This window comes from Electrona antarctica (assembly GCF_951216825.1).
Source record: "Electrona antarctica genome assembly, chromosome: 19".
Taxonomy (NCBI): Eukaryota; Metazoa; Chordata; class Actinopteri; order Myctophiformes; family Myctophidae; genus Electrona; species Electrona antarctica.
The window spans coordinates 24,269,320-24,280,056 of NC_136800.1; the positions used below are offsets into that span (position 1 = coordinate 24,269,320).

Consider the following 10,737-nt stretch of genomic DNA (forward strand, 5'->3'; position numbering starts at 1 on the left):
GTTTTTTGCATGGCTCTACAGTACAAATAAATATATTTCAGACCGACATGAACAACTGTACTTAGCAAAGTTTTACTAGTGTGCTTCAGGATGTTAATCAAATGTACCCCCATTCATACCGTCATGTTGAAACTTAAAGATGGAGTGCCACAATTTTTTTCCACTCTAAAACATGATCATCAGGTATTATTATAATATTAGGAGGAAGAACTTTTTCCAAAAAGTGTACAGTATTTGTTCAAATCATGCTTTTATGTGGACACCAGTTCATTAAGTATGCCTGGTTTGCCTGGTGGGTGGTGATGGGTGGTGATCCACCTGAACTGAAGCTGCACCCAGTTGTATGATAAAGGGGGAGGGGCTGATAGTGTGATGTCACTATATTACTGTTTATTTCATTGGCCCGTTTCACTGTCAAGGGTTCAGCCTCCAGGAAGAAACCCTAAATACAAAGTTAATACACCATTGCACATAACAATGACTCCAGGGTGTATAATGAAGTACTGTCACCTCATAGACACATGAAAAACTGGAAAAATACAAAAATTGTGGCACTCCATCTTTAAATTCAAGGATATATATATATATATTATATTTTGTATAGAGGCACAGACAGTAGGCTGACAGGAAATGGGGAGAGAGATGGGGGAGTGATATGCAGTAAAGGCCGTCGGGATCGGGAGTCGAGCCCGCGGCACACTGCCAGACTGGATTACCAGCCAAGGTGCCTGGACCGCTGAGCCATGGCCCAGGCCAAGGATATGGTTTAACTCAGTATTGTAGATAGTAGGTAGTAGTGTAGTGTAGTAGGTACACAGAGAGGTCCTGCTATAAAATATCCAAGTAATTATGAAATGGACAAAAGATTTTACACTTTAGTTGCCAAGAGAGTCCAAAGGGAAGGAGTGAGGAACGACTCCAGTATTGCCAGCAGAGGGCGCTTGAAGCACAGTAAGTAAAAAAATGAATTATGGGAAATTATTTTCTTCACAACAGCTAATGCCAAATCAAATGGGTTCAGAATCAGATCTTAGCCAAGTCTCCCGAGGAGGCACGTCTGAAGCCTGTCCTGGACGGGGTACCCGGACACTAAAAACAAATACATTTTCTTAAAATGTATGACTATCACTTTCATCTTTCTTTTTTTCTTTCACGTGGCCTAATACAGGGTGGGTGCCGTGACACAAGTCAAGGGTGTCTCACTCAGAATACTTAATTACAATTGACGTGCCAACTCCTACATTCCAAGTTGTCACAGGTGGTATGGGGGGGTCTTCACGGTCACAGGTGGTATGGGGGTTCTTCTGTGAGGTGGTCCTGCTGCTCTGGCTGCTAAGGCTGATGTGTCTTCTTAGACAGGGGATCTTCTTGGCCAGCAGCCTCCTGAAGTGGCTCTGGAACTTCTTACCTAAAAACAGAGGGGGGAGAGGATACTTAAGTAAAAGTATCAACACCACACTGTATAAGTAATTGTCCTGTCCTGTCCATTTAAATTTTGACTTGAGTGAAGGGGAAAATAAATATTGGCTCATTGTGCAGAATAATTATGCCATTTTTCAAAATTCGACAGTCTTGTGGTGCATCACATTGTGAGCTTGTACATTGGATATTTTTAAATAGACCAAGTATAACATAATAATAATACTTTAAATCTACAAAATAACGTATTTTTCAAAGTCGTTTTCAAATAAATGTACCGAGCAAAAGCACCAATATTGCCTCTGAGATGCAGTGGAGATGAAGCGTATTTCTGGTAAGCCCAGTTATAATGATCATCTTTTCCTCAACATAGAAGGAAGCATTGAAAAATGGACACATATATAAAGCACAGTAATAGTGCAGTATAGGCATTCTTACCCATGAAGGTGTAGAACACTGGGCTGATGCAGCAGTAGAGGTAGGCCACGTTGCGCGTCACGTACAGAGAGTAGCCCAGTGTGTCTGACTCTTTGCACGACTCTGTGCTGTTGGTACCGGCAGAGATTCTAATGGCCTGCAGGAGGATGACGCTGTTGTAGGGCGTCCAGCAGGCAAAGTAGGTGAAGACGATGATGAAGATGAGCTGGATGGAGCACAGGGTTATTGTGGTTTAATCAAAAATGCGATTCTTGGATCGCATTTTGATTAAACCACATTAAATCACACTGGTCATCATACATCATCATACACTGACAATCAAATCACCACATTCCGTGCTACAAACAAAACCCACCTACACACTGCTGTGCAATAGTGAACAAAAAACAAACAAAATAAATGCTTTGCAAAAAAAGCCTACCTAAATGAAATGTTTTCTTAGTTTTAGCCTTTGTCATACAGTGTGTATATATATATATATATATATATATATATCACACACACACACACACACACACACACACACACACACACACACACACACACACACACACACACACACAAAACAAAATTACTGTACCAACCTTGATGGAGCGACACTTCTCCTTCATACGCGTGGACATGATACGGACAGTGATGCTGACGTAGCAGAACATCAGCATGCAGAGAGGAAGCAGGAAGAACACCAGGAACTGTTGGTAATAAATCACCTGCAGGGATGGAGAGGAACTGTTACTCTTTATATTAGTATACAGGGTTCTCAAACTGTCAGGGTCCCCCAAATGATTTGGGGTGGGGTCCGTCAGAGCAATTGGTTTCTCACTCAGCAGTAAACAAACACACTTAGTAGCCTAAGCGCATACAGGGTATGTGCACATTTCTAAAGTTACAATTTAAGGACTTTCAGGCCTTTTTAAGACCTCTAAAATGAATAAAATAAATAGCCTAAACAGGACACTGTGTCAAAAGTAGTAAACAAACTATACTATGAAAAATTGGCGATTGGACATTGGCCACACTAAATTAATACCTACATTAAATTACTATCTACAAACTCACAATGCCAATTCTTTAGTATGAATATGTGACCTGTCTTCAGTGTACGTGGTCTATGACCTCCTCAGCGTATATCCTACCAGTCTGTCTCCAGAGGTCCATGACCTCCTCGGGGTATATCCTACCTGTCTGTCTCCAGAGGTCCATGACCTCTTCAGGGTATATCCTACCTGTCTGTCTCCAGAGGTCCATGACCTCTTCAGCGTATCCTACCTGTCTGTCTCCAGAGGTCCATGACCTCTTCAGGGTATATCCTACCTGTCTGTCTCCAGAGGTCTATGACCTCCTCAGCGTATATCCTACCAGTCTGTCTCCAGAGGTCCATGACCTCCTCGGGGTATATCCTACCTGTCTGTCTCCAGAGGTCCATGACCTCTTCAGGGTATATCCTACCTGTCTGTCTCCAGAGGTCCATGACCTCTTCAGCGTATCCTACCTGTCTGTCTCCAGAGGTCCATGACCTCTTCAGCGTATCCTACCTGTCTGTCTCCAGAGGTCCATGACCTCTTCAGGGTATATCCTACCTGTCTGTCTCCAGAGGTCCATGACCTCCTCAGGGTATATCCTACCTGTCTGTCTCCAGAGGTCCATGACCTCCTCAGGGTATATCCTACCTGTCTGTCTCCAGAGGTCCATGACCTCCTCAGGGTATATCCTACCTGTCTGTCTCCAGAGGTCCATGACCTCCTCAGGGTATATCCTACCTGTCTGTCTCCAGAGGTCCATGACCTCCTCGGGGTATATCCTACCTGTCTGTCTCCAGAGGTCCATGACCTCCTCTGGGTATCCTACCTGTCTGTCTCCAGAGGTCCATGACCTCCTCGGGGTATATCCTACCTGTCTGTCTCCAGAGGTCCATGACCTCCTCTGGGTATCCTACCTGTCTGTCTCCAGAGGTCCATGACCTCCTCAGGGTATATCCTACCTGTCTGTCTCCAGAGGTCCATGACCTCTTCAGGGTATATCCTACCTGTCTGTCTCCAGAGGTCCATGACCTCCTCAGCGTATCCTACCTGTCTGTCTCCAGAGGTCCATGACCTCCTCGGGGTATCCTACCTGTCTGTCTCCAGAGGTCCATGACCTCCTCAGCGTATCCTACTTGTCTGTCTCCAGAGGTCCATGACCTCCTCAGGGTATCCTACCTGTCTGTCTCCAGAGGTCCATGACCTCTTCAGGGTATCCTACCTGTCTCCAGAGGTCCATGACCTCTTCAGGGTATATCCTACCTGTCTCCAGCGGTCCATGACGTCCTCTGGGTATCCTGTTTCCTCACACAGCAGGCCCTGAGCTGGGTCCTCACGGACGTTCTGCAGCACAAGCTCTTTCAAACTACAATGACAATCAAAAATAATATTTACATTTGACAAAGATATTTCAAAGATTCAAAGATATTGTGTGTTTTAATGTGATGCTGATAATGCCCTTTTGGATCATTAAGCCTCCACTGTTTTCTGGAGGAACTTTGGAGAAAAACAAAATACTACATTGTCTGCAATTATATGTGCATACTTATGCCTATTGAATCAATAAGAATGTGATTTTTCTTTTTTGAATGCGCCATCTGCACCTAACCCACAAAGCCAGACTAATATCACTGTGTAGATATTAGTCTGAAATCTCTGTGTGGACCCTGCATTTCCAGGGTCTCTGGGGATAAACCCTCCCCATATTTGCCTCCTGGGCCTTAATTGGTGCCACACAACTTCGGGGGCAGACAAATCCAATCACAACCAAGTGGGGCCAGACCAAATCTGCCGAGGGCTATTTTTGAGTGGTGCAGCCGCCCACTCCAAGGATCAGCAATGTGTGTCCCTTTGAATGTCCCTTGTCTGTTTAGAGTACCAACAGGTGACACAGTGGCTCTGTTGAGCTTCACACTCTGCACAGGTGCATGATGGGAATCTGAGTTTTTAGTGTAACACCATACATCAGTAGTTTACACCAGCACAGTGCAGTACAGTACAGTACAGCCAATAGTCCGACAACCAATAATCCGACAGCCAATAGTCCGACAACCAACAGTTCCACTACTCCAATAGTCCAACAACCAATAGTCCGACACCCCAACAGCATCACTCAGTTCAGCCGGGTCTGATTTTTTTATTTTTCACTGGCAGATTCATCTGGTTTCCAAGCTAGTATGTACCTTGCTAAAATGCTGATGCACCAGACTGCCAGCGATGCACAGACAGCGTAGGTCTTGGTCCTGTTCTTGGCGGCCTCCACAGCATGCACCACAGCCAGGTACTGGTCCAGCGTCATGAGAGAGAGGAAGAGGACAGAGCTGTAGAAGCCGATGAAGTACACGCTGCTCACCAGCTTACACAGCACTGTAACCAACAGACCATCAGAGGAACAGAGGAATTTGTTACATTTTCTCTGTTACATCATTTGATGCTCCATTTGATACAATTTTCTAATCTCTGGGACCGTGACTTATACAATAAAATCCTAACTCTGAGTGTACAAAATGCGGGCCCATTTGGTTCCATTTTGTACACTCTCAGGGCAGTATTATGCGTGTCTTAAGTACCAGGTCTTATGACTTAACTTAAGACCTGGAGGCGTGGTCAATGCTGTTTGGCCACTCAGAATAGCATTGATCACGCCTCCGGGTCTTAAGTTAAGTAATAAGACCTGGTACTTAAGACACGCATAATACTGCCCTCAGAGTCACAGTCCCGTAACCCCTCAAGGACTCCTGGAGGTCCCCGGACCCCAAGTTCGAGAACCACTGATAGAAGCTATCAAAAATAATCTATGTCTGGGGTCTCGGATTTGGGGCATGATGTTCAGATGACCACTTAATGGAACAGGCCAAACGACAATTGGGATGGGCCTATGGATCCTGAGGATCAAAAACAGGCCTGAGTTGGAGGCACAGGATTAAAAAAAGGAGGAACTCATAAAGATTAGGCTTTTGGTGACAAGTTTTAGATTTGTATGGTGTTAGGTATGGGCTTAAGCTTTTCAAAAAATACCACAAACGAATTGGGCTCGACCCTGGTCTCCTAGCAGTGACACAAATATTAGATGAATATATTTTCAATGGATTCTGTTACTATTGGGTGTGCTAAATACTGGTAAACCCACCTCGTCCAAAGACCCACTCGGATGAATGGTAGGTGGCCCAGAAAGGAAGGCTGGAGGCGAAGAGTAGGTTGGAGAGAACCAGGTTGAGCAGGAAGATGTTGGTCATCTTGCTGAGCTTCTCAAACTTGTAGATGATGAAGAGGACCAGCCCGTTGCCCAGGTAGCTGAGCAGGAAGGTGACGTAGTAGAAGACGGGGATGAATCTGGCTCCGAACTGGTTGACGTCGACCTTGGGGACAGTGGTGGAAAGTAACTAAGTACATTTACTCACTTTAGTACCAGTTTGATGTTTCTTTCTCTTCACTCTAAAAGCTCACAACTTGAACTTGTGAGCTTTTAGATCTGCTATTTTCAAAGGATCTCATACAGTACATGTGGAAACTTGAGCGAAATGGGTCCTTCTGTATAATGAGTAGGCCTACTTTTACTTTTGTAACTGGTGCCAACACTTTTGAACTTTACTCACGTCAATTTGGAATACCGGACTTCTACTATGTTCTACAGTACATGGCGGTATTGATACTTCAGGCCTATATTCATTCATACTCCAGTTTTAGGTGACCAAAAACGACAACATGACGTCACATCACGCCGCGGTGGTCACCACTCACTAACCACTAACTAATAACAAATATCTCTCTGTTTTTACTAAGCACTGTTTTGGTGTTACCTTATCACCTGAAACTGGAGTATGAATAGGCCTTTCTTCCATCACTGACCTTGGGACAGTGAAGGACGTGTCCGTCCACCACTGTGGACGGGTCGTCTGTGGTGTTGTAGTCTTCGTACAGCTTGAACAGGTCATATTGATCCTGATCCATGGTTAGACGCTTTAACGGTTAACCTGTCAGAGAGAAGGACAGAGACGCAAGGAACGTCACACCACTCCAGTCACTGTGATTAGCCACGATTAGCCTCACACACACAAACACATGCTGTGTGTCGAATGAACCAAAACCCAGTGCTCAATAAAGCAAGTTTGGGATTTTTTCTTTAATTGATTTGATTCAATAAGTTCATGCATAAGTACATGCACAAGTACTGTACATGCATTGTGAAAAACTTGCTCCATAATACACCTAAATAAAAGCAGTTAATAAATAACAATACTAAACTTATCTAAAAAGTTTAAAATAACCCAGATCAGCATACAAGGCCGTAATACCACGGAAAGTTTCATTGTTCATTTAAGTTCATTTAGGCTTGTTTAGCAGTCTTACAGACTGAGGGAGAAAACGTTTTTTCTGTCTGCTTGTGCTGGCTTTGAACAATTAATGAACAGAAACGAAGATGACCCACGACGGGTCATCTGGCCATCCAGCTGTTCATCGGGTAATTTAAGCCGAGGTGTGGAGGCTTTGGGTATCCGCCCTGGCTCCCGGGCAGAACAAACCCCCCTTAAGGACCTGTAAAAAAGGTGAGGTTAGAGAGGGATAGGATGAGAATTAGGGTGGGGGGAACGGGTGGCGATAGTGAGAACAGAGAGAGAACCGTGGGTTGGATGGGCCTTTATATACGGGTGTAGGTGACCCGATTGGGGGTGGCTTGATAGGAGGTGGAGGTAGCTGGATTGGAGGTGTGGACCATGAGCTCCATCTGTGGGTCCCTCCCCAGCCTGTAGTCCACGATGACCTCCTTGGTCTTGGGGACATTCATCAGGAGGTGATTCTCTTCACATCACTGCTCCAGGTTGGTCATGTCCTCTCTATACAGTATGCTGCCTCAACATCTCCGGTGATCATTGTGTCATCTGCGAAATTCACAATGGTGTTTGAAGGATGTGGTTTGTTTTTCCCCTATAGTCACTTATAGCCTGGAGTCCACACCATAGGTGCCTCGGATGGTTGGTAATGAGCTTGGACTCCATTTGCTGACTATATTCCCTGACTATTTGCCCGTTTGATGTTTACCCTGAGTGCATACTTTGACTTTTTGTAGTCTACTCCTCCTGAGAACCAGATTGATGGGATACAAGCCGAGTATGGAGAGCTGTCCGTACATCAGCATTCAGATTTTTGTGCACTCCCTGATGTAGCTGGTGACAGTGTTTGTATAGTCATTCAGATTTCCTGCAGCCTTGAACACATCCCAGTCTGTGTGATAAAAACAATCCTGAAAAGGCAGGGAGGAGCAGGATGGAGCGGTGATCGTATTTGCCAAAAATCTGGACGGGGGAGGGCTCTGTAACCATTGCGGAACCATTGCGCGTTCACAGGGCTTTGGGGGAGGCTCTTTGGTTAGAAGGATGCAGCTGGCTATGAGTGTTTCATCATGACATAATCCTTCTTCCTGTTACCTTTCATTATTGTATTTTTCAGTATTCATTTAGTTTGTATTTTGCTATGACAACAAAGGAAGAACTGTCGGTCAGTTGCTCTGTCTCTCCTACATCAATTAACCCGGGTGTTAAACTAGATTGAATATACTATAGTGGCAGTGTCCTGTCCTGTGAAAAACTTGCTCCATAATACTCCTAAATAAAATAAGTTAATAAATAACAATACGAAACTTATCTAAAAAGTTTAAAATAACCCAGATCAGCATACAAGGCCGTAATACCACGGAAAGTTTCATTGTTCATTTAAGTTCATTTAGGCTTGTTTAGCAGTCTTACAGACTGAGGGAGAAAACGTTTTTTTCTGTCTGCTTGTGCTGGCTTTGAACAATTAATGAACAGAAACGAAGATGACCCACGACGGGTCATCTGGCCATCCAGCTGTTCATCGGGTAATTTAAGCCGAGGTGTGGAGGCTTTGGGTATCCGCCCTGGCTCCCGGGCAGAACAAACCCCCCTTAAGGACCTGTAAAAAAGGTGAGGTTAGAGAGGGATAGGATGAGAATTAGGGTGGGGGGAACGGGTGGCGATAGTGAGAACAGAGAGAGAACCGTGGGTTGGATGGGCCTTTATATACGGGTGTAGGTGACCCGATTGGGGGTGGCTTGATAGGAGGTGGAGGTAGCTGGATTGGAGGTGTGGTCCTGCTCCTGAACCATGAGCTCCATCTGTGGGTCCCTCCCCAGCCTGTAGTCCACGATGACCTCCTTGGTCTTGGGCACATTCATCAGGAGGTGATTCTCTTCACATCACTGCTCCAGGTTGGTCATGTCCTCTCTATACAGTATGCTGCCTCAACATCTCCGGTGATCATTGTGTCATCTGCGAAATTCACAATGGTGTTTGAAGGATGTGGTTTGTTTTTCCCCTATAGTCACTTATAGACTGGAGTCCACACCATAGGTGCCTCGGATGGTTGGTAATGAGCTTGGACTCCATTTGCTGACTATATTCCCTGACTATTTGCCCGTTTGAGTCCTGAGAACCAGATTGATGGGATACAAGCCGAGTATGGAGAGCTGTCCGTACATCAGCATCCATGGTTGCTGGTTAGGCAGGATTTTTTCCTCTTGACGACAACGTCCTCTGTGCACTTCCTGATGTAGCTGGTGACAGTGTTTGTATAGTCATTCAGATTTCCTGCAACCTTGAACACATCCCAGTCCGTGTGATAAAAACAATCCTGAAAAGGCAGGGAGGAGCAGGATGGAGCGGTGATCGTATTTGCCAAAAAACTGGACGGGGGAGGGCTCTGTAACCATTGCGGAACCATTGCACGTTCACAGGGCTCTGGGGGAGTCTCTTTGGTTAGAAGGATGCAGCTGGCTATGAGTGTTTCATCATGACATAATCCTTCTTCCTGTTACCATTCATTGGTAACACCAATTCATTGTATTTTTCATTATTCATTTAGTTTGTATTTTGCTATGACAACAAAGGAAGAACTGTCGGTCAGTTGCTCTGTCTCTCCTACATCAATTAACCCGGGTGTTAAGCTAGATTTAATATACTATAGTGGCAGCTTAACTGTTAATTTACTTTTTTATATACCGGTAATTGTCTCCTCTTATGTCCAGATTTTACTGTGTGTGTACAAACTTCGTCCTAACACAAACATTAAATGCCATTGACAATAAATGGACCATTTTGAGTGTTTGTGTAAACACAAACATTGCGTAACACAAACATTGAAGACGATCACAATTTGCGTCCTCACCTTCGTCTTCAATGTTTGTGTTACACAATATTTGTGTTTACACAAACACTCAAAGCTGGCCATTCATTGTCAATGGCATTCAATGTTTGTGTTTGCACAAACACTCAAAGCTGGCCATTCATTGTTAATCGCATTCAATGTTTGTGCACAAACACTCAAAGCTGGCCATTCATTGTCAATGGCATTCAATGTTTAATTGTGTTAAGACAATGTTTACTTTTACACAAACCCTCAAAGCTGGAAATAGGAGGGGGTAGCACCCCTGCAAAAGTACCACATATAAGCCCTCCATGGGTTTCTTTTCTCACCTCCAAATATTTCTCTTTTATTGATGTTACCTTTTTTGTACTGTTTTTATTGTGCGAAATAAACTAAAACTAACTAAAACTAACACTTATGGAGTACTTTCATTACCACAAGCAAGGAAATATCTCTTTTGTTGTGTTTTGGGTCAATTTATTAATGTATGTATTAAGTAGCCATGTAATAAGCGGGATAATGTCTGAGTGGTAATTGTTTATATATAAATTACCTTGAGGCTGATTAACCACCTCCACTACGCGTCGGTGGTTAATCAGCCTGTCAGTGTTTTATCTACTGTATAAACAATGACCACTCAGACATACATTATCCCTTATTTAACATACGATATTCTACCATACAGATTGGACAAAAAAAT

The 10,737-nt window shown here is 44.1% G+C and overlaps 1 protein-coding gene across 1 annotated transcript; it reads right to left on the reverse strand.

Annotated features, from left to right (window-relative positions):
* Positions 1-985: 985 nt before the first annotated feature.
* LOC306912336 (C-C chemokine receptor type 3-like) lies at positions 986-6,854 on the reverse strand. Its single transcript, XM_079488481.1, has 7 exons — positions 6,726-6,854; positions 6,007-6,235; positions 5,060-5,243; positions 4,140-4,242; positions 2,442-2,567; positions 1,858-2,062; positions 986-1,408 (listed from the first exon to the last, which is right to left on the reverse strand). Exons 1-7 carry the CDS (start codon positions 6,825-6,827, stop codon positions 1,200-1,202), a joined length of 1,158 nt encoding a protein of 385 aa, XP_079344607.1. The 5' UTR covers positions 6,828-6,854; the 3' UTR covers positions 986-1,199.
* Between the last annotated feature and the right edge of the window lie 3,883 nt (positions 6,855-10,737).